This window comes from Panicum hallii, chromosome 1, assembly GCF_002211085.1.
Source record: "Panicum hallii strain FIL2 chromosome 1, PHallii_v3.1, whole genome shotgun sequence".
Classification (NCBI taxonomy): Eukaryota; Viridiplantae; Streptophyta; class Magnoliopsida; order Poales; family Poaceae; genus Panicum; species Panicum hallii.
The window spans coordinates 11,527,778-11,553,066 of record NC_038042.1 but is presented as its reverse complement, the minus strand read 5'-3'; the positions used below and the strand labels follow the sequence as shown (position 1 = coordinate 11,553,066).

The 25,289-nt window shown below is 48.9% G+C and overlaps 1 protein-coding gene and 1 pseudogene across 1 annotated transcript; both read left to right on the top strand.

The window, feature by feature from the left end:
• Positions 1-1,217: 1,217 nt before the first annotated feature.
• On the top strand, positions 1,218-17,983 carry LOC112895914 (annotated as a pseudogene).
• On the top strand, positions 5,037-5,357 carry LOC112895929 (uncharacterized mitochondrial protein AtMg00810-like). The gene has a single exon (XM_025963939.1). The coding sequence runs from the start codon at positions 5,037-5,039 to the stop codon at positions 5,355-5,357; it is 321 nt and encodes a 106-aa protein (XP_025819724.1).
• Positions 17,984-25,289: the final 7,306 nt, after the last annotated feature.

Genomic DNA, 25,289 nt, shown 5'->3' with positions numbered 1-25,289 from the left:
ACCCCACCTACCCACATTTAATGCGGTAGTTGGGCTGTCTTCCTGTAGGAGGCTGGCTGCCACCGGACACGTGGCAGGGCTGCCATAGCAGTCGCTTTCTCAGGGGCACGTGGTGGCGCCGGACCTACTCCCCGGTGGGAAGGGAGGTTCGGGGCGCACCATCTGTGCAGGCACGCAGGCCCCCTGGGGGTCCGGCTTCCACACGTAGGGGCCCGGACCACCCCGCGGTGGACCGGGCCGGCGGTAACCGTTCCCATGCGTCTTGTCCTCGTGGGCTCGTGGAGGCGCCGGACCTGCCAGAGCACGGGGGGAGGTCCGGAGACCGTGACCCCAGTTGTCAGGCCCGGGCCGTACGCCCCATCACCCAAAGGCTTAGTGCGAGGTTACGGATAACCTCGCGGCTCTTAGGTTGGACACACTAGCAGAAGGTACCCCTGTCTGTACCGACAAAAGCCATTAAACCTAATTAGTTCATGATTTGATAATATTGTCTATAGCAAACATGTGCTAATGATAGATTAATTAGGCTTCATAGATTCGTCTCGCGAATTAGTCTCTATTTATACAATAAGTTTTACAGTTAGCTAATATTTTATCAGCCTAATTGGTATCAAATATCCGATACGACCCGCACGTCCATGAATCCAAATGTACCCTCGGGGGACAGAGCGCACAAGAGGAAGATGGGAAGAGGAGAGGGGGGCAGAGAGTGTGGCCGGAGGAGCCAAATCGTGGGCGCCGGAACACTGCCGATTTGGCCAGAGATTTCGGCCCGCCAATATATTTTGGATTTGAACCAAGCGAGCGCTAAAGTTTTGGCATGACAATAGTTTTGGCGGGGCACATATTGGACCTCAACCAAGCAGGGTCCAAGTTACCGAATCCGGCTCGAGATATTTTAGAATCTTGAATAGATTGATCATTAAATAGATTGATCATTATCTTCATGCATATCGATTCTGAACATTTTAATTAAGGATTAAACGTTGCTGACACCAGAAAAGTCCCACAGTGTTTATCCTCGTTTGGCGGGGAAATTTAATTTGTTGACAATTGGCTGTGGCGTCTTCCCTTCTGGGCGACTCGGCATCACGCTGAACGCCAGTACTCAAGTTCAGCTCCACCTTCATTACTGCTGCATTCTCATCTTCTCACCGCTCCCAGTCTCCCACGCAATTGCCGCCACGGAGACTCACGGAGGAGCAGGAGGGGATGAGGAGGGCGACAAGAATTCAATTTCGAGCGAGGTCAAGAAGCAGCTGCGCCTCGCCTGTGTTGAACTTAACCCTCAATCGATCACTATCATGTACATAGCTTTAGTTAGTTAGCTTCTTTACTGATTTTAGCTATTAGCTGCACGTTCTGGTGCATGCTACGTGAGCCTGACGCACGCTGCGTTCGTGCGGGGGCGCGTCCGAGTCCTAGGGACGTCGTGCGGTGCGTGCGGAGGCTGCGGGATGGCGCGGCAAATTAGCGACGTGCTCACCGCACGTTCCGAGAGATTAGCTCTCACGTTTGCTTCGTTACTTCTTTAAATTCCTAGGCAATACAACAGAAAACGCTGTCGCATTCTACAGCACCAAAACACTCGTGTCCAACTGAGTTCTTGCGTGCGTCTTCTGGTGTCCACCGGCGATCAGAATCGCGGTTAACTCCGATAATTGGCATCAGAGCGGTTACGTTCTCGGCGACCATGTCAGCACCGGTGATTGGCGGGCGCTCGCCATCCCCACCACCGCGCCGCCGAGCCTCGCCATCTCCAGCACCGCGCGGCGGACGTCAACACGGTGAAGTCATCATCGAGCGCATCAAGGAAGGCGGCGGCGGCGGCTCCGTGCAGTACCCCATGCTCACGCGCACCAACTACCAGGAATGGGTGTTGCTGATGCGCGTGAACATGCAGGCGCAGGGCATATGGCACGCCGTCGAGCCGGAGGAAGGCGACGTCATCGAGTACCGCGAGGATCACCTCGCGCTCGCCGCCATCCTGCGCGCCGTCCCCGCCGACATGCTCGGCTCCCTCGCGCGCAAGCGGACTGCGCGCTCGGCGTGGGAGGCGGTGAAGACTGTCCGCGTTGGTGTCCAGCGCGTCCGCGACGCCAACGCCAAGCAGCTCTTGAAGGAGTTCAACGACATCAACTTCAAGGCTGGCGAGAGTGTCGACGACTTCTCCCTGCGTATCGTCGGGCTCGCCAACCAAGTGCGCACCCTCGGCTGGAACCTCACCGACGCTGAGGTCGTGATGAAGATGCTCGAGGTCGTTCCTGACCACCTGTCGCAGGTCGCCATTTCCATCGAAACTCTCCTCGACGTCGACACCATAAGCATTGAGGAGGTGGTGGGGCGACTACGTCAAGTGGAGGAACGCAGGAAGAAGAAGGTCGCGCCGGCGACATCTCCGGCGGAACCAATCTACGACAAGCAAGGCAGGCTACTTCTCAGTGAGGAGGAATGGCTTGCAAAGCTCAAGTTTCGCGGGGACGACAGGGGCAGCGGCTCCAACACCGGCGGCAGGAAGCCCGGCAAGACCCGACGCGGTCACGGCGGAGGGGCGACGCGGGACCCTAACAAGCCGCCGAGCACTCCCTGTTTCAAGTGCGGCAAAGTTGGGCATTGGTCTCGCTATTGTCCCAACAAGCCCAAGAAGGAGCAGGCCAATCTGGCCCAAGGTGAGGAAGACGAGCCCAGCTTACTAATGGCCCATGCCTCTGTCGTAGCTGTGGCCGGACTCTCTACCTCTCCGACGCCACCGCCGTCACGCCGCCGCATCGACCTCAACGAGGAGCGCGTCTTCGCCCAACTTGGCCCTCACACAGATCCGAATCCCCACCGATGGGTTCTGGATTCTGGGGCCACGAACCACATGACCGGGGACAGGAGCGTCTTCTCCAAGCTCGATGTCAACATCCATGGAACCGTCCGGTTCGGTGACGGATCTGTGGTGGATATCGAGGGCTGCGGCTCCATCGTCTTCGGTTGCAAGAATGGAGAGCACCGCGCCCTCACCGGCGCCTACTTCATCCCGAGGCTGCAGGCGAACATCATCAGCCTGGGTCAACTGGAGGAGGCCGGCTGCCGTATCGTCCTCGACGCAGGCGTCCTCAGCATCCACGAACCGGGGGGGAAACTGCTCACGCGGGTGAAGCGCTCACCCACGCGCCTCTACTTGCTGGAGCTCAACATCGGGCGTCCCGTGTGCCTCTCCGCCCGGAGCACCGAGACGGCCTGGCGCTGGCACTCCCGATTTGGGCACGTCAGCTTCCAGTCGCTGCGCCACCTCGTTCACCATGACATGGTGCGCGGCCTGCCGCCCTTAGAGCAGGTCGAACAGGTCTGCGACGCCTGCCTCGCCGGCAAGCATCGCCGCAGCCCCTTCCCCGAGCAAGCACACCGACGCGCGATTGGCCTCCTCGATCTCGTCCACGGGGACCTCTGTGGGCCCATCTCCCCTACAATTCCAAGCGGCAACAAGTACTTCTTGCTCCTCGTCGACGATCTCAGTCGCTACATGTGGCTGGTGCTGCTGCCAAGCAAGGATCACGTGGCGTCGGCAATCAAGAACTTCCTGAAGTCGAGACTGGGTGAAAGTTGAAGGTCCTCCGCACTGATCGTGGGGGGAATTCACTTCTGTTTATTTTGGCAGGTACTGTGCGGAGCGCGGCGTGCACCGGCAGCTCACCGCTCCTTATTCCCCGCAACAGAATGGGGTGGTGGAACGCTGGAACCAGAGTGTCGTGGCCATGGCGCGCTGCATGCTCAAAGCCAAGAACCTGCTTGGATACTTCTGGGGGGAAGCTGTCACCACCGCCGTGCACATCCTGAACAGAGCACCGACGCGTGCGCTCGACGGCAAGACCCCGTTTGAAGCATGGCATGGCGAGCGACCACACGTCCACTACTTCAGGATCTTTGGGTGCATCGGCACGTCAAGAACACACGCCCAGGGCTGAAGAAGCTGGAGGATCGCAGCAGTCCGATGATCTTCATCGGCTATGAGAGCGGATCCAAGGCGTACCGCTTCTACGACCCCAACGCCGAGCGTGTCGTCATCTCCAGGGACGCTGTCTTCGACGAGGCCGGTGAGTGGAAGTGGAAGGACGATGGCGCCGAGGCCTCGGACACGGGGACCTTCACCATCGAGTACACGGAGGAGTACATCCCGGTGGCGCCAACAACAGAACACGGGAGTGCAACTCCGCGCACCCCGTCTCCAGCTGACGCTCCTGCAACGCCTGAACACGACGCTCTGACCACACCAGTCCAGTTCGTGTCCCCTCCACCGGACAACGAGCTGGACCTGGATAACGACCATGACGACGCCCCACTGCGGTTCCGCGCCATCGACAACATCATCGGCGCCAGAACCATGCCACTCGGGCCGGCCACGCGGAACCTCGACGCCGAGCTCCATTTCACCTCCGCGGAGGAGCCAGCCACATTCACCGCAGCAGAGCGCGAGCCATGCTGGAGAGCCACCATGACCGAGGAGATGAAGGCCATCACCGACAACGCCACCTGGGAGCTTGTCGAGCTCCCGATGGGGCACCGTGCCATCGGCCTCAAATGGGTCTACAAGGTGAAGCGTGACGAGCACGGGAACATCGTCCGGCACAAGGCGCGGCTGGTGGCAAAGGGGTACGTCCAGCGCGCCGGCATTGACTACGACGAAGTGTTCGCCCCCGTGGCGCGCCTGGAGTCGGTACACCTGATGCTGGCCGTGGCGGCGCACCAAGGCTGGGAGGTCCATCACATGGACGTCAAGAGCGCGTTCCTCAATGGCGAGCTCAAGGAGGAGGTCTACGTCGCGCAGCCGCCCGGCTACGTCGTTAAAGGTGCCGAGCACAAGGTCTTGCGCCTGCGTAAGGCGCTGTACGGCCTCAAGCAGGCACCCAGGGCCTGGAATGCCAAGTTCGACGCCACCATGTTGGCACTTGGTTTCCAGAGGAGCAGCTCAGAGCACGGTAGCCGGCGTCTACGTCGATGATCTGGTGATAACGGGGGGCAGCAACATTGACATCCACCAGTTCAAGGCTGAGATGCAGGAAGTGTTCCGCATGAGCGATCTTGGCCTTCTCTCCTATTATCTCGGCATCGAGGTACACCAGAGCGACAGTGGCATCACGCTCCGTCAAGCCGCGTACGCCGACAAGCTTCTGGAGCGCGGCGGGATGCAAGACTGCAATCCTGCCTTGGCGCCCATGGAGTCCCGCCTCAAGCTGAGCAAGGAGAGCAACACTCTAGTCATCAATGCCACGGAGTATAGGCGGATTATTGGTGGACTCCGGTATCTGGTGCACCCGGCCGGACCTGGCCTATGCGGTAGGGTACCTGAGCCGGTTCATGGAGTCACCACATGAGGAGCATCTGGCCGCGGTGAAGCGAGTGCTTCAGTATCTCGCTGGAACGCGCGGCTATGGGCTGCACTATGGGAGAAAGAAGGGTGATGCACTGAAGCTGATCGGCTACAGCGACGCCGACATGGCCGGGGACATCGATTCCCGGAAGAGCACAAGCGGCGTCATCTTCTTCCTCGGAGACAGTCCGATCACTTGGCAATCAGCCAAGCAAAAGGTTGTTGCTCTGTCCTCATGTGAGGCAGAGTACATCGCGGCTGCTGTCGCCGCATGTCAGGGCGTCTGGCTTGCTCGCCTCCTCGGCGACCTCGTCGGGATGGAGTCTACAGTACCGGAGATCATGGTGGACAACATGTCCGCTATCGCTCTCACCAAGAATCCGGTGTTCCATGACCGTTCGAAGCACATCGACGTGCGCTACCACTACATCAGGGAGTGCGTCAAACGGTGCAGGATCGTCATTGACTACATCGAGACAAAGATGCAGCTCGCGGACGTCCTCACCAAGGCACTCGGGCGTGTCCGCTTTCAGGAGCTGCGCGTCAGGATCGGCGTCAAGGATCTTCCAGGTGATCTGATCAAGGCTTAGGGGGGGAAGTGTTGAACTTAACCCTCAATCGATCACTATCATGTACATAGCTTTAGTTAGTTAGCTTCTTTACTGATTTTAGCTATTAGCTGCACGTTCTGGTGCATGCTACGTGAGCCTGACGCACGCTGCGTTCGTGCGGGGGCGCGTCCGAGTCCTAGGGACGTCGTGCGGTGCGTGCGGAGGCTGCGGGATGGCGCGGCAAATTAGCGACGTGCTCACCGCACGTTCCGAGAGATTAGCTCTCACGTTTGCTTCGTTACTTCTTTAAATTCCTAGGCAATACAACAGAAAAAGCTGTCGCATTCTACAGCACCAAAACACTCGTGTCCAACTGAGTTCTTGCGTGCGTCTTCTGGTGTTCACCGGCGATCAGAATCCCGGTTAACTCTGCCCGCTTGTCGCCGGATGCTTCCTGCAGTACGTCGTCCAGATGGTCTCCGTCATGTTCGTCGGACACCTCGGCAGGATCGAGCTCGCTGGCGCCGCCGTGGCCTCCTCCTTCGCCGGAGTCACCGGCTTCAGCTTGCTGGTAAACATCCCATACATAGTGCCCCCGAGCTTCAATGATGTTTTCGCACGCGCTCTGTCGTGCCACTGGACTGACAGCCTGGACAGACAGGCATGGCGTGCAGCCTGGACACGCTGTGCGGGCAGGCCTTCGGCGCGGGTCAGCACCACCAGCTCGGCATCTACAAGCAGCGGGCCATGCTGGTGCTCACGCTGGTGAGCATCCCGGTGGCGGCGGCCTGGGCCTTCGCCGGCGAGGCCCTCGCGCGGTGCGGCCAGGACCCGGAGGTCGCCGCGGCCGCGGGGCGCTACATCCGGTGCCTCCTCATCCCGGCGCTGTTCCTGTTCGGCCCGCTGCAGTGCCACGCCCGGTTCCTGCAGACGCAGAACGCCGTCGTGCCGGTGATGCTGAGCTCCGGCGCCGCCGCCATGGCCCACCCAGCCGTCTGCTGGCTGCTGGTGCGCCGGCTCGGCCTGGGTAGCCGCGGCGCCGCGCTAGCGGAGGGCGTCTCCTACCTGGCCAACCTGTCCTTCCTAGCGCTCTACGTCTTGCTATCGCTGGCCTGCAAGAACATCCGAGCGAGGTTCTCCCGAGAGGCACTCCGCGGCATCCCCGGCTTCTTGAAGCTCGCCGTGCCGTCCGCTGCCATGGTCTGGTGAGAAAGAAGATCGTCCTCGTCCATGCACTGCTGACAATTTGACATCCCATTTGTGTTTGGTCAGTGATTTTGGTTTTAATCTTGTTGCGCAAACTTACTGTGATACAAACCTATGGCGTTGCTGAAACGTGCGGGTAGCATAGGGTGGTGGGCATTTGAGATCCTGATGCTACTCTCCGGTCTTCTCCCGAACCCTAAGCTCGATGCGGCGGTGCTGCCAATCTGGTGAAAAATAAAATCTAAGCTTGCTTTTGATTATGAAAATTTACCTTGACATTTAATTTGCTCTCTCAAATTAATTAATGCGACTCTTGTAGCTTCAACACCAACTCCTTGGCGTTCATGGTTGCAACTGGACTTGGTGCTGCAGTAAGGTTGATCCGCACTGCATTGTTCACTTGATAATCCCTCAAATTCAACAACGATCAAAGTTTTCTCACATTTTGTGTAATTACTAAGATTTTAAATAGCCGGCTATACCTGCCGGCGGTTATAGCCGCTAGGAAGGGCGGGGCAGCGGCTATGGCATTTAGCCCGCTAAAACCGGCTATAATCTGCTAAATGCCAGCTACAACCCGCTAAATGCCGTAACGGCAGCCCCGCCGCTAAACGGTTTAGCCGACAATTTAAAATTATGGTAACTACAGCACACGTGTTTGGAACTAGCTCGGCACAGGGCGGCCGCAGCAGGCCCGTCTAGCCACCAGGGTGGGAAGTTCCTAGCGCTCTGCATACACTACACCACAACACCGCAACAGCAACGGACGGACCGTCGTTATAAGCCGTTATACCGACGGACAGTCCGTCGGTAAAAACTTTTACCGACAGACAACTCCCGTCAGTGCTAGTCCCGTCGGTAAAAGTTTTTACCGACGGACTGTACTTATACCGACGGACCATCCGTTAGAATAGCATTTACCGACGGACTATGCGTAACTAGTTATACCGACAGACGCTTTGATGTTAAAAGTTTCTTTACCGACGGATCGTCCAACGCGATAATTCCAATTTTAAAAAAATAAAAGCTCATTTAATTGCAATTTAAATGGTACATTGAGAATATTCATTCATCAGGTCTCAACATAATTCCAGACAAGCCATTAGCAAGCCAACAAAAAAGCCAAGATAATTTACATCGGTGAATATATATAGGACATCATCCATACAAGCCAAGAGTCAAGATAACAGCTAACAGTTCATATATCTATGGTTCAGCTGTATAGCCATTAGCATTTGTTGTACAAAAGATATCATATTAAGAGGTTTAACCTTCCATCAAAATCACACATGAGACAAGTTGCTGTGATTCCTCAGTGGTGTCATCACAGCCCCAAAAGATCCACTGAATTCACCTCAGCCTCCAACAAACGATCTGGCACAAGTATTGGCTTGATGTTGGTAATTTTGCTACTTTTACCATGTCAACTAGTTAATTAGCAGCGCCTTGTGATTCCTACAAATAAAGATCAATACGGAATAATAATCAGCCCGATTTTAATTAATGAGTGAACATGAAGAAATAATCATGATCGAACAATAAAGTAGATCAATTAGGAAATAATCTAGACCATGAGAAGGTTTTGATGCCCTATCGTCGCAAACCTTTAGCTGTCACATGCAAAATCAGTTAGGAAATGCTGGTTACTCCTCACAAATCAAAGAAACAAAGGAAAAATAAAGCCCAATTAATTATTACCCTCTTGTATGGCCATGCAATTGACATCATGTCTGCATCAGCCATAGTTTCCATATCATCATAAGGGCGAGGCAGCATTGCATCTCTTTTGAGCACCACATTCACAATAACTTCACAAAATTGCTTCCCAAGAGGCTGACCTCCTAATATGGTGTTTGGATTAGTTGAAATGACAACACCCCTAGCTACAGCTTGTGATCTCAGCATAGCATATAGTATAACAGTCTTTCCAACCTGTTTTGGATGATGCAATTATTTGAAAAGGGTGATGGATGACCCGCTGGAAAATGACAAGTAGAAATTTTGCTGCAGGACAAGAAACTTACAAGGGAATCATGTGCATAGCGATGGCCATCATCAACACATGGTTGGGATGCCTTGTTCATGGCAGGCACTAATGGAGCTGTTGCATGCTTTTGGATAAGCAACTTCTCCCCATCAGAAAGGTCATAATCTTCATTGTCTGTGCAATTACCTGCTTCAGCTCTAGAATTATTTTGATGTGACTCATCTGCAGCTTCTTCAGGCCTCGGATTCTACAATGAGATAGTTTAACAAGATGGAGGAATATGTTACAACACAATAGTCAACTTATAGCAATGGCTGCAAACACATGCTGAATTCAGATTGCTTGTCGAAATGGAACACCCTTACCACTTGGTGTCGTGAAGTAGAACCATGTTGTGAGTTGGATTCATGATTTTGCCTTTCTCGTGCCAGCCTTTCCTCAAGCATTTGCTCCTCTAATTCCTTAACACGTTGTTGTAGGGCTGCTCTCTCACTTTCAGCTTTTTCACGAGCAAGAACTTCCATTTGAATCCTTGTTGGCACGTATGACTTCAACTCCGGCGTACCAATATCTTGGGGAGTTGGTCCTACGCCCAATACACGAACACGTCCTTTTGGCTCCTTTAATCCGCAAACAATAGCGTATGCATCGCCTTGCTGAATTGTTCTGTCTACCAACTCAGGATAGACTTCAAGAATGTCTTTAATTTCATCCTGTACACATGAAAGCAATATCTCATTTGTGGATGAAGCAATGTCGGAGGCTGACTTTTTTCATGTACAGAACTTACAATTTTTGGTGCTGCCTGCTTTGAAGGAACCCCATTTTTTCTTGTATGTGTTTTGACAAAGACTTCATCTCTTCTAGCCGGACGCCCAAGTTCCTCACCCTATAATGATTTTACTACTTAGCAGAAATCACAATGCTCAAAAATACTATCATGAATAATTAATGTGAGTGCTATGTTACATTACCAGTTTATGCCTAGTAGAAGCATGGCTAACGCTGCCAGATGTATGAAGGAGCTGCAACTTTGCACGGCATGCTTTTGCCCGTTCCGTGCGAGCTTATGATAGGAATTGTAAAAATTTACATACATTTTGAAGAATACAAGATCCATTTGCAAGTTATGAGACAAAGATTATTCACATGTTACTTACTTTAGATTCATCAGACCTCCAAAAGTTAATAAGATATTTCCAATCATTAGGATTTACTCTTCCACCATTTCTTCCCATCAGCTCCTTGTCTGTTAATGTCTCATCAAAAAACTTCTCTTTTAATTCTGCCTTAAACCCCTTCCATTTTAATCCACATGTAGTCATAAACCACTTGAAAGCAGCATCACCAATATCATAGACTTCCTAATTTGTGATGAAAAAAATCAGCAGAACATCATGAAAGAAAGGAGTGCAATAAGATGCTACTATGGCAGCTAACAATTTAGTACAATATGGGAAAAATTCAGAGCCATATATTGCTGCTACCTTTATATTTTCCCATACTTCCAACTTCTTTTTTGCATCAACAAGCCTCCAATCATCACACCCAAGTGGTAGTGTCCTTCTCACCTGAATCCCAATAGCACCAGCAAGCCTCCTAGAATTTTCCCCAACCGGCTGTCCATATTCATTGAGCATTATTTTAATTTTAGGCATGTGAGGTGTTCTGGAAAATATATCATCCAATCTACTGATACCCCTGCCTTTCTTCTTTTGTGGTTCCAGATCTGTAAATATAAGTTTTAAACAAATGGAAACATAATTTCATAGGTTGCTATTTAAGATGCAATAAGATGAAACAATAGAAGTTACAGGACCTTCATTGTCACATAAGAAATCTCCATTTGTTTCATGGTCTAGATCATGAGAAATCTGCTCGTCTACAGTCTCAATATTGTTTCTTCGTGACCTTGATCGTAAATTATGACCTTCAGTTGCTGCATCACTTGTTTGGTCAATTTTCTGGAAGAAAAAATATAAGTGTGAATTAGTTGTCTAGAAAAAAAACATGATGATCATAGGTTCAAGATTAAGTGAATAGGCTAACCTTTCTTCTTTTGCTAGGTTGCCTAGGGGGCACCAAGGTGTTCATATGAGGAATTTTTAGAGATTCCAGCCTTTTCTTAATTTCTGCCATGTTTGCAATTCTTTGCTGCTCATGCTCAGGAATGGAAGAATCCTGATTATTTCTTCTTACGCTTGACATTTTTCCTCCTACAAAAGATTTGAAACATATTAGCAAACTGAATGAACACTATTTTCAAAGTAATCAGTAACAAAATATAGCAGCCACGTTATTCAACAAACAAGACTTACTTCTTAGTGTTTTTCCTAGACTTTTTAGGTTCAACAATTATACTATCTATATCAGTCCGAACAGCAGGGACAACCCCGTTAATAATATCCACAGTCACATTGCCTTTTAGGTCCTGCAATGGCACAACCAGTCCATTACCATTATCTAGGTGCTCACTCTCTAAATTATCCATATCATAAAAATCCCTTGGTTTTGACTGAAGAACAGCGGCCCACTCAGTATCTATTGGATCAGGAACATAGAAGACTTGAACTGCCTGTGAAGCAAGAATAAAAGGTTCATCTGAAATTTTTTCGCCTGTATTGAATAAATACCTAAAATTGACACTGGTAACCCCGAACTGATCGGTTTTCACCCATTTGTCCTGCACACGATTGTCAACCCAATCACACTTGAAAAGAACACATTTCCTTTGTGTTGATAGTTCAGTTCAACAATCTCCTTTATAATACCATAGTAAGTCTTGTTTCCTAGTATGATGTTATCCTTATTGCCCCTTTCAAAGCATTCTGACTCAGCAATCAGAGCAACCCCACTATTTTGAACAGACCTACCATCATCATAAGATTTTGTATGGAAATCAAATCCATTTAGTGTGTAGCTACTATACTTTCGTGCGGTCATCATTGGTGCCTTAGCTAAAATTTGTATCTCATCTGATGCTTCCTCACCTATTTCTTCCACCTGTGATTATAAAATACTACTGTTAAGGTAGCTATGATGTTCATCTCAAATAATGTGTGCCGTCTTCCTAGTTACTTACATGCAACCTAAGCCACTCATGAAAGGATTCATGCTGCATGCGGTTGATGTCTCGTTTGTTTCGAAGACCAATTGAAGATAGATATTGATCATGCTTGCTGCAATGGTAATTTTATAACTTTACCATGAAGAGAAAACTAAAATATGATTTTAAATAAATGAGATAACTTACTCCAAGTATGGTCCTATATTGGCATAGTTGAACAAAACATATCTATGTGCTTGCAGCCATGTCTTGTAGTCTAAGCTCACCGTACACTTTCTAGCCAAACCCCGACCAAAACTGTGAAAGAAAGTAGTTGTACTGCAGTTCTCTACTTGCTGCCTGTCATCATTTCTAACTTGTCGACTAAATTGAGTCTCACTATGTAAATAGCGAGCACAAAGGGTAAGGCTCTCATAAAACAAATGCCCCTCCATAATTGATCCCTCAGGATGACTTTTCGTATGAACATCACCCTTACACCTCATCAAAAACCTGTACGCATATAATAAGCTCAAAATGTTGTAAAATAATATGTACAATTGTTTTTTTACTACAATTCAGCATGCCTAAGGGGAATTACCTCTCAACAGGCCACATGCTACGAAAATGTACAGGACCAGCAATTTTTGCTTGGGCAGGAAGATGAACCATCAAGTGTACCATGACGTCAAAGAAAGATGGAAGAAATATAGCCTCAAGAAGGCTCAAGGTTTCAGCTATATCAGCCTCTAAACTCTCCATATCAGTTATTCGAATAACTGGTGAGCAAATTTTCTTGAAGAAGTTACTAACACGAATCACTGCAGCACTGACTATTTCTGGTAATATTTTCCTCACAGCAAGTGGCATTAAGTGTTGTAGAACAATGTGGCTCTCATGACTCTTCAGCCCAAACACCTTTCTTTCATTGACATGAACATTGTGTCGTATATCAGATGCATAACCAGCAGGGAACTTTACCCCTTTAAGTACTTCACAAAATAATTTCTTCTCATTAGGACTCATTGTGTATGGTGCAGGTGGTAAATAAAGTTGGCCATCAACATCAATAGGGTGAAGATCACTTCTAATACCTAGAGCTTGAAGGTCCAATCGAGAATTCAAATTGTCCTTAGATTTCCCATCGGTGCCCAGAAATGTATTAACAAAGTTCTCATCCACATTTTTTCCTATGTGCATGACATCAAAATTATGTCGCAGCATCAATTCTTTCCAATAGGGAAGTATGAACCAAATAGATCTTCTTTTAAAAATTACTAATGGCTCCCCCTCCTTGCGTCTCTTGCTTGCTGGTTTCTTTCCAGATGGATCCTTCCCAAAAACTGTAACAATATCTTTTGTACACTCTAAAATTTCCTCACCGGAAAGTGGAGTAGGTGCTGGCCTAAGTTCAATTGAACCAAATTTATCAACATCAAACCTAAATGGATGATTTTCATGCAAGAACCTACGATGACCCATATAGCAAGTCTTGGTACCATTACTAAGTCGAAATGAACATTTATGGTAGTGGCAATCAGGACATGCTGCTTCACCAGATGTTACACAACCTGATGCATAGCCTAGACCTGGAAAATCAGTGATTGTCCACAATATTGCAGCACGCAGCTGGAAGAACTCCCTCTTGGAAGAATCATAAGTTCTGACTCTATTTTCAAACATATCTAGCAAATCATAGACAAGGGGCTGAAAATAAACATCCATATCACTACCAGGAGCGTGCCGACCAGGAATCAACAAAGAGAGGATGAAGTTTGATTGCTTCATGCACATTGAAGGTGGAAAGTTGTATGGAATACAGATACCAGGCCAAATGCTGTAGCTAACATTCATGCCCCTATATGGATTAAAACCATCGGTGGCAAATGCTAAACGGATATTGCGGCTGTCTGAAGCAAATAGTTGATGTTTATCATCAAAGTCTTTCCACAGAGGAGAATCAGCTGGATGCCTAAGTAAATCATCCTTTGTTCGCCCCTCATCATGCCATCTTGTTAGCTTTGCTATTTTGGAAGTCAGGAACAATCTTTGGAGCCTTTTCTTTATTGGAAAGTAGCGGAGAACCTTGCTAGGAACCTTATATACATGTTTCCCATCTAGACTCTTCCTAACTGATTTCCACCTTGAAACCTTACATTTTGGACATGAATCTGAATCTACATGGTCCTTCCAATACAGGATGCAATCATTTTGACAAGCATGAATACTAATGTACCCAAGTCCTATGGATTTAATCAATTTCTTAGCCTCATAGTAGTTTCTAGGTAGAGATGAAGCCCCAGGTAATGCATCATTGAGTAGATCAAGTAATAGGTCAAAACTTTTATCGGTCCATCCTCCATGAAGTTTGATATGAAGCAATCTAATGAGGAAACGAAGCTTTGTATAATTCTTGCATGTAGGGTACAGCTCTTGACTATTTGCTTCTACCAACTTATGAATCTTTCGTAGATCATCACTAGGTTGCGGAATAGAAGTGTTGTCTTCAAAATCCCCTCTATCATCTAATCCACAAGCTAGGTCTCTAAGCAATTCAGATATTTCATCTTCTTCACTAGACTCATTGTCACTATTCCCATGATTCACATTAGAGGTGTTTGCTTCTCCATGTAAGTTCCATGTTGTGTACCCTTTTACAAACCCATCACATATCAAGTGCTCACGTACATCACTTGCATCTCTCCAAAATGAGTTAATACACTTTCTGCAAGGGCATAATATTTTTCCTCCTACGGCTGAATTGGTAAATGCATAAGCTAAAAAACCGTTCACCCCTTGCAAATATGCCCTTGTGTGCCTACATGCAATTTATTAAGTTAAGTCACATATTAACTTGACAACACTTTCGCATCTTTGAAATAGTTGTGATGTACCTAGCCTCATTGTTGATCCAGGTTTTATCCATCCATCTTTATGGAGATGAAGCTGCTTGTAAATTATATCTTTTAACACTAAACTATTGCACAACAGATAGCACAGACAAACAGTAAGCATGAAAGCCAATGCAACAATCAGTAATAGGCATGAGAGAAATAAAACTTACTGTTACACACAAGCTCCTTCACTTAATAACTTCTCAGCAACAAAGGTTGGTTGCTATGAGTGTTGCAGATGCTCCAAAACGATGTGCGAGCTGCTGACAATGTTGTAGAGGCAATTCAATATAAGTCTAAAAAAATTTGGCCATGAGAAAGAAAGATGGAAATATGTAGTACATGCATTATCATATCTTGCAACCAAATTAATTAGCATTTTATATCAAAAACAATGGCATAGCTTTATTACCTTAATGGGACTTCAGAAGGCCAGCAATGCGGCGGCCACCTCCAGATAACACCGTTGGGGAGGATATAGGTTCAAAAACTGAAAGTAGGAAGCAAGACATAGATCCATAAGAAGATTCAAAATAAAAGGCCTCAGCAGCAAGGATACGACAATATCAACAAACATTGAGCTAATAAGGGTGCATAAACTAATAGTACATCTGAAATCAAGTCTTATCACAAAATTGTACAGAAGTGATGGGCTAAATCAGCACACAAAACTGCATTTATGTAACCACCAAATGAATCATCAAATAAATCACACAAAATTCTCTCCAAGTACTAATAATCTAAGGATCCTATGGCATCATGCATCAACTCGCAACATCATACAGAATTCACCAACTCCTATTACTGCAAGTAATGCATCATCAATTTCTGCTACCACTTTCTGCTACCACCTTCTAGAACTAAGCATAAACTAATCCTGAAATAGAGCAATCGAAGAGGCCTGCACTACCATCTTTCAGCATTGCCTACCCCATACGCGCTCGATCATATATGCAATGAAAACAAACTAAACTACAATAATCGCTCAATTAAACACAGAGCAAACAATATGCACAGGAAACCTGCTATATCAGCCATAGATCCTACCAAATCCTAGCACTGAACAAGAGAAATAGCTGGGATTATGAGGGGAAATACCAAATCCTAGCACTGAACAAGAGAAATCCTTCACGACGGCGTGGCTGAGCTGGGGTGGGTGACGGCGCGGGCGAGCAGACGGGGATGGATTGCGCGAGGGAGATGGGGGCTGGGTCACGCGGACGGCCGGGGGCAGGGAGCGCGTGCGACGAGAGGCCAGTGATGGCGCGCGCGACGAGCGGCCGGCGACGGCGCGCCCGAGTGGCCGGCGACGGCCCGCACGACGAGCCGGGCGACAAGCGGCCGGCGACGGCCCGGGGCGCACGAGCGGACAGGGACGGCCCGGCGCGCCCGAGCGGCCGGGGACGGCCCGCGCGACGGGCCGGGCGACGAGCGGCCGGCGACGGCCCGGGGCGCACGAGCGGACGGGGACGGCCCGCGCGACGAGCGGCCGGCGACGGCCCGGGGCGACGAGCGTCCGGCGACGGCCCGCGCGACGAGAGGCCGGTGATGGCCCGGGGCGACGAGCGGCGACGGCCTGGGGCGATGAGCGGCGACGGCCTGGCGCGACGAGCGGCGACGGCCCGGGGCGACGGCCGGCGACGAGCGCGCCCGAGCGGACGCTGGGATGCGTGCGAGCGAGATGGGGGAAGTGGCGGCGCGCTGCCTGCTGGTGTGTGGCGGGCAGAAGGGGGCGGGAGTGTGTTTTTTCAGCCCAAGAGAGCAGAGTTAGGTCCAAAAAGCGGGCGCACGAGCCCGCGCACGGAAATATTTGGCGCTAAAATTTGTTACGTTTTACCGACTGACTGCCCGATGTAATATCAGGATTCACCGACAGATCATTCATTGGTAAATATATATACATTTACCGGCGGACCGTCACTCGTTAAAACAGGAAGCACCGACAGATCGTCCATTGATAAGTTTTACCTGCAGACTGTCCATTACTATTAGTGCACTTTTACCAACTGACTCCTGTCGCTAATACTGTGTTGTGGTGTAGTGATAGGCGTGTCGGAAGGGCTTGTGGTGGTTCTGGTGCGCAACATCTGGGGCCACGCTTACAGCAACGACAGGGAAGTGACCAAGTACACGACCAGAATGATGCCGTTGTAGCAGCGTCCATCATGCTTGACTGCCAGCAGTCCGCTCTTTCAGGTAACGACACCAGAGCATCAACTGTTATTTTTTTTGGATAATAAGGAACGTTTTATTTTATTAAATCAATAACCTTAGATCGTGCTGGTACAAAGAACTTGAACCACCCCCAACCCTTGCATAACCAGGAGTGCAGATACACACAGCCTTACAAAAGAGAGACATAAAAGAATACACACAGTATATCAACTGTTTATGGGCACATGCATACTTATTTTTAAGTTAATGTGCACTGTCAACAATGGTGAAGATACGTATTATGTTAACCCAGATTCAACCTGTGTAGGTGTTGTCAGGGGCTGTGGTGAGCAAAACATAGGTGCCTTCATCACCTTGCAGCCTATTACCGTGCTGGAATCCCTGCGGCGGTCATTTTCGCTTTTATCGGCCATCTAGGAGGAATGGTATTTCTTTTCCTCATATGTTGCCTCGGGAATATGTTGTCTTTCTTTTTAATTAGGGATATATGTTAAGAATAAAGTCTGACTTCAAACTCTAATAAATAGGGCCTTTGGTTAGGGCTCTTGTGTGGGCTGGTGGTGCAGACCTTCTTGCTTCTATCTATTACGTTGCGCATCAACTGGGACAAAGAAGTAAGCTTTACTAGGATTATACTGAGCTGCTATACGTGTATTCGATTCAGCTGCTCCCATTTGTTCTCAGTGTTTTGAATTTGCTCTCCAGGCATTGAAGGCAAATGGTCGAGTGTCTATTTCTACTCTTCCTATAGACATGACATCAAGAGATTAAGATTTCATTAACTGAACAAATTAATATATGCATCTCCGGGGCTGCGAAACATTTGTGGCGATTCGGCACATCATGAAGAATTCTTATTTGATCAAGAACGGCTCTCCCTTCTCGGAGCCAGGTTTTCGTTTTGCCTGCCAGTGGATTCATATCTTCTCTACTTCAGGACAGCCGTGAAGCATTGGTGCTGGTGGTGCAAGTAATATAAGATGGTAAGTAACGCTAGAGACGCCGAAGCATCTTTGTAAAGATTGTCCGTCCACTTGTACAGTTTGGGATCAGCTGGTTAATTAGTTCAATTTACACCAACTACCGACCAGCGGTTTTGTGAGTTCTATCTATAGATGGTGGAAGAAATGTCGAGCGAGGGTTGCGAAAGATAGCAAATTCTTTTTTGACGGTCTCATTGTTTATTTCTTGTGGAACATTTGGAAGGAGCATAATAGAAGAGTATTAAGGCAGGAAGAAAAGACCGTGATAGAGATAGCTTATCTAATCAAGGAAGAGGTATAACAGTTTCAGCAGGCGACAGAAGTAGCCAACAGTTTTACTCCAACCTCATAGTGGTGTGTCTCTTTTGTGTTGTGGTTTTTCTTCAGTTTGCTGCTTATGCTGCTTGCGTGGTGGTTTTTCTTTCTGAGCGGAGGTGGTGCGTACACTACCGGATGCAGCAGATTTGCCGAGTGCCAGAAGCACTCGGTAAATCTACAAAGCCTCTCGGCAAAGAGTTTGCCGAGAGGGGCTCTCGGCAAAGACCTCTCGGCAAATTTTCTGTCGGCAAAGGAGGCTTTGCCGAGAGCCCTTTCTCGGGCGCTCGGCAAACTATTTGCCGAGAGCAAACGGGGCCCTCGGCAAAGAAAAGGATACTACCTGTAGGCTGTGTGGCCGTTACGGCACCTTTGCCGAGAACCTGACCCGGCACTCGGCAAACAGGCGCACCTTTGCCGAGAGCCTGCTCTCGGCAAAGCATGGGCCTCTTTGCCGAGTGCCTGCTCTCGGCAAAGAATGGGCCTCTTTGCCGAGAGCATGGCCTAGCTCTCGGTAAAGTTTAGGACCCTTTGCCGAGAGCCTGCTCTCGGCAAAACCTGGGGCACTCGGCAAAGGGTCCAGAACCTATTTTTATTCAGTAGACAATATACCACAATATAGACCACAACACAATAAAGAGATTCATCCACAATAGACCACAATACAGTCATCCACAATAGGCCAAGTTCAAACACAATAGACAATAGGCCAAGTTCAAACACAATACACCAAGTTCTAGAGTTGCAACACAATACAATCATCCACGATAGAGCAAGTTCATAGTTCCAAGTTCAAATATCATACACAAGTCCTAAAGTTGCAACATATCGATAAGTCAAAGTGTGAATAGCTCAACTTGGTGGTGGCGGCCAAGTTCCCTGTGGTGGTGGCCAAGTTCCCGGATTCTGAGATGCTCCAACACCCGGAGACGCTCCAACACCCGGAGACGCTCCAACACCCGGAGACGCTCCAAGCCCCGGATTAGGATACGCTCCCGAATTTGGCGATGCATATGGATCATTTGAGCCCGCCGACTGATTCTGCAAAGAAAAGAAGTTTGAGACACAACACAACAATACATTCAAAGAGCGTACTGAACTCACCGGAGTGCCGAATGTTGGCGGAAAGAGTGAAGTTGGCGGAGGTACACCCGTTGCGGCGCCCAGACTCTGCATGTATTGAAACATTTCCGCCATCCTCGCTTGGTCGGCACTCATCCTCGCCTCCAACTGTTGACTCCTCGCCTCCAACTCCATACGTCTGTTCCTCTCTTCTTCGAGTTGTTGCTGCACAATTTAAATCCTAATGTTACGGTAATGCAAAGAAAGAATGAATCAACGTATAGTGTGAAGTAGGATAAAGAAACAATCACCTGGAGGGCCTGGTACCCGGAGGCCCGGGGTCGTATGGCGGGGCTCGAGCTCGTGCTCCTTGCTCGAATCTGAGATAGAGTGGGAGCAGAGGACGGGTCTATTGCGCTGTCGGCAATCCAGTAGCGGCCGTGCTTCTTTCCTCCTCCGACCCTCATGACAACCTCCACGTCAAGATCCTCAGTCGTCGGATCGAAGTCTGGTCCATGGACCTCCCTTGCCATAGAGGTGTACTCAGTGAGGCGGGTGTGGACACTCGGGTTGCTGTATGCCTCAGGCCCGTCCTCCGGGTTGTAGTCGATGTCAGCCCTCGCCTTGCCCTTGTGGGCTAGAGCATATCCCTTGAACTCATTGCACGGCTGCCCACCATGTGACGACGACTGCGATGAAACCAGCAAGATGATTAGAAGATCATACATAATTGAGTGTTAGAATTAATAACTGAATTGTCATACCCAGGCTTCTCTGTATGCGTTGAGGCTACGGCTGCCTTGATGGTGTGTCACACCTGGCATCATCAAACGGTGCTCTCGGCGAGTGTTGTGCGTCTGCTCCCACTCCTCCGTGCACCACTGGTCCACGATTCGTTGCCAGCAGTCGGGATGCGCCGAGCACCAATAAGGAATCATCTACAGAAATGAAGTATAAGTGACATAGCAGCAGCGGAAATTAATCGTTAATGTCGACAACAACTAATGTACTTACCTCCAGGTATTGCTCCCGAGTCAACCTCATGGTTCTTGCTTGCTCTTTGTTCACCCTCTCACCAAGGACAGTGGCGTGGTAATTAATGATGGCCTGGACGCGTGCCTCGTAGTGCAGGTTGGTGACAAGTGTATGACAACACTTATCAGCCACCGCATCCGCCTTGGCCTCCATTCCTGGGCGACATCTGAAGAAATCCTGCATACAAACGCGATGAATCAATTCATTATTTCAATAATGTGCAATGAATACGATGTATCGAGCACTTACCCACAGCTCCTGCTTTACCCGCTCTGCCTTGTTCCTGAATCTTCTACCGTCTCGATCTTCAGCGTCTGGGGCGGCGGCGTAGTGGTCGAAGGTAGTGGCCGGCTCCACCACTCCACCGAACTCAACAAGCCCGGGGTAGTGCTCTCTACAAAGAAGCCCGAGAATGCCATTGACCTGGCGTGTGTGACACCCTCCACTCTCCACTATCAGCCAGCTCCTGCTCAAGTGATTGAGAAAAATAATTAGTTTTTATTTGGAATTTAAAACAGGAAGAAGCAATGATAAAATCTAAAGTTACTTACGCTTTTCCATCGGGTGCAATAATCGGGCGCCTCGTCAGAGGTATCGGTCGGCGAGGTAGAGTAGCTGGACCTCGCAAGTACACACGCGACACGCCGGAAGCAGACGTGCCGGAACCTGAGGCGGTACCGGAACCAGACGCGGTACCGCCGCCCTGTGGATCTCCCCCAAGATCCTCGTCCTCCTGCTGTGCCGCCACCGCCTCCTCCTCCTCCTCCTCCTCCTCCCCCTGCTCCTCCTGCTGCTGCGTCTCCACCCGCGCCTCCTCCTCCTCCTCCTCCTCCGGCTCCTGTCTAGTCCTCCTCCTCCTCCTCCCCCTCCTCCTCCTGACAGGTGCCTCCCGATCAGGAGCAGACGCCGCCTGAGCTGAAGCAGACGCCGCCCGAGCTAAAGGAGCAGACCGCCCAGAAAACCTGGACCTAGCCTGCTGGTAAAGCCCAGACACGCTCCTCATCCCGCCAACCATCTTTGCTCAATCACCTACAATTAAGAAGAGTAAAAACAATAAGTACAGATAAACAAAATGTACCTAAAAGAAATGCAAAGTAAATAAAACATAATAATAGTATTACATTGATTAGAAATAATCTTCATGATCGGGATTAGCTGGATCATAACTCTCATCATCACTATCAACCAAGTTGTACTCAAGACTATCTGACTCAATGTCGTGATCGACGTTGCCTAAATGAAACCTTTCTAGCATATGTAAGTCATTCGCGTTTTGCACCTCATCCGCCTCCTCATCATCAACCACAATTTCAACTTCCATTCGGACATCCTCAGTTAAGTCTATCTCAAATCGGCCTTCTAACCCCTCTTCTTGAAAGAACTCCAAGTCATTTGTGTTTGGGTCTAAGATGTAGTCTTCATCATTTGGGACAGGTAATTTGCCGTGCGGTGATACCTTATACACAACATACCAACCCTTAAGATGTTCTTTGGTTTGACATGCATATGGGAGATAATAAACTTGTTTTGCCTGTTGGGCAACAATATAAACATCGTCCCCCGGTAAGGTAGAATCCTGTCGAATCTCGACTATACCAAGATTTACATATGTGCTTCTAGTGACTTGTGGATCAAACCAATGACATTTAAATATCACAGGATTAAGAGGTTTGGAACCACCAAAACTGAGCTCGTATATTTCTTCAATTGTTCCATAATACTCGACTCCATCTAGACCAGGTGTGAAAACTCCTGAATTGGTGGTCTTCCGATTGGGTCGACTTTCCTCGTACCTTCTTGTCCAAAAACGATATCCATTCACGTCATAACCAGAGTATGATTTCACCCTATATTTAAAGCCATCGGAAACCTGTCTCAACTCAGCACTCATAGACGTATCCCTTTGAGCCTACAAGTTTGAGCACACGGTAGATCGAATGTAAGAAGAACTTCAAATGAAAGGAAATGAAATGAACCGAGACACGATAGATCGGACGATACCTTATGTTTGATCCAAGAAATGAAATTGGGCCCTCCATTTCCCGCACCATGACTAAGAAGGAAATCAAGTTGCTGCGGGGCAGGACTACCTCCTTGTCGCCATAATTCGCAAATAAATTGCTCTATGTACGGCGCCATCTCCTCAAGGTTGGTCAACACATACATCATTATCTGACGCCACTCTTGATGACTCAATGTCTTGGTGACTGAACCACTTGCGGTTCCAAGTTGACCTCGAAAAATGCTGAGGGTTGACTCATTTTCGTTAGCATTGTATCGAGGCGGTGGATTATGCACGCTAGGGAGGTTGTCGCCATAGTATGTTGTTGTGAAGTTGGAAACCTCCTCCAGAATGTATGCCTCTGCCATGGAAGCCTCGATTTTGCATTTATTTCCACATTTCTTTCGAAGAACCTTTAGACATCTCTCGATTGGATAGCACCAACGACCAAGCACGGGCCCCCCCATCCGAGCCTCATATGGAAGGTGCAAAATCAAATGCTCCATCTTGTTGAAGAAGCTGGGTGGAAAGATCTTCTCCAACTTACAGACCAAGACTGGTGCAGATCTTTCTAAGTCAGCAACCAAGGTCCGAGATAACTCCTTTGCACAAAGTTGGCGGAAGAAATAGCTCAACTCTGCAAGCACTAGCCAGACACGCTCAGGGACATAGCCTCGAACCATCACCGGAAGAAGCCGCTCAATCCATATGTGGTAGTCGTGACTCTTCATCCCTAAGACTCGCATAGTAGAGAGGTTGACACCCCTACTCAGATTAGCTGCATACCCATCAGGGAACATCAATGTCTTGATCCATTGTAGTACTTCCTTCCTTTGATCTTTGCTCAAGACGTAATCGGCCTTAGGCTTTGTCCATGTCTTTCCGCGACCAGGAGGCTGCATCTCTAGGTTTCGTCTATCGCACAACGTTGCTATATCCAGTCTAGCTTTAACGTTGTCCTTTGTCTTACCGGGAATGTCCATGAGTGTTCCCCAAACTGACTCAGTGACATTCTTTTCAGTATGCATTACATCAATGTTGTGTGGAAGGAGAAGGTCATCATAATAGGGCAGTCGAGTCAAACCCGACTTATGAGTCCAGAAATGTTGCTCACTGTATCCCTCAAAGCCACCTTGTGGTTTGACCACGAGACCATCTATGTGCTGACGAACCACGGCACTGGTCTTGATCGGAGGTGCAAGGTCTGTCACCGCGACACCTTTGGTAAAGTTCTTGATGTCTCGTCTGAATGGATGGTCAAGAGGCAGGAATTGTCGGTGTTTGTCGAACGACGAGTACTTGCCACCCTTCGGCAACCAATTGAACTTAAGGTCTTCCTTGCATACTGGGCATGGGCACTTCCCTTGGACACACCAGCCGCTAAATACCCCATACGCTAGGAAGTCATGCATGGAGTATTGGTACCAAACATGCATCTTGAAGTTTGTCTTTGTAGCCCGATCATATGTCCACACACCTTCCTCCCAAGCACGGACCAAATCATCAATGAGAGGCTCCATGAACACACCCATTTTATCCCCCGGGTGTCCAGGAATAATCAAGGACAACAATACATTCTGTCGCTGAAAACATACGCCGGGAGGAAGATTGAGTGGGATAACGAACACGGGCCAACATGTGTATGTGGCAGCCATGTCACCATAAGGATTGAACCCATCCGTTGCCAACGCAATACGCACATTACGAGCATCTCTAGCTTTCTCATGATGAATGGTATCAAAGTGCCTCCATGCTTCACCATCGGATGCATGTACCATCTTCTCAGGATTGTAACGTTTGCCATTTTTGTGCCATGTCATCTGTTTCGCAGATTCTTCACTCATGTACAACCGCTGGATCCTCGGTATGAATGGAAGGTAACGTAGAATTGCCACGGGGATTTGAAGCTGTGTCTTGTGGCCATCACCGGAATCAACCTCCAGGAACCTAGAGGATTTACACTTAGGACAATACTTTTCTTCCGCGTGTTCCTTCCTAAACAGGACGCACCCCTTCGGACATGCATGTATCTTGTCGTACGGCATCTTCAGTGCACGAAGGAGTTTCTGCGACTCGTACAAGCTCTTCGGCAGAATGTGACCCTCGGGGAGCATGCTGGCAAAAACCGTCAACATAGCATCGAACCCTTCTCGGCTCCAACTATATTGCGACTTCAACGCCATTACACGTCCAATGGCATCCAGCTGAGAAACCGTTGTATGTGCATGAAGGGGTTTTTGTGCCGCGTCAAGCATTTTGTAGAACGCCTTTGCACTTGCCTCTGGCTCCTCCTCTGTACGGCCTTCAGCGAACTGTGCACCGTGAAAGTCATCTAACATGTCCGCTACCCCGGCATCAGCATCATAATCCTCGACGCGTTGTCTCACCACCTCTTCTCTAATACGATCGGCTTCACCGTGATAGATCCACCGACTGTAGTCTGTCGTAAATCCATTCTTCCAGAGATGTTCCCCCATGACCTTCTTCGTTTGTCTCTTCCTGTTTTCGCATTTGCTGCATGGACAGAACATTCTATCCGCTCCTTTAGCAGCTTCGCCAAACACCATTTCCAAAAATGCATCGGTCTTGTCGATCCATTCATCGGTGACCTGACCCCGACTTAACCACCCAGAGTGCATCCACTCACGGTCCTCCATCCTCTAATGCACCAATTTAAGTA

Excerpts from the sequence above, each read along its gene's own strand:
- LOC112895929 (XM_025963939.1), top strand. The coding sequence starts at position 5,037 with ATGCAGGAAGTGTTCCGCATGAGCGATCTTGGCCTTCTCTCCTATTAT.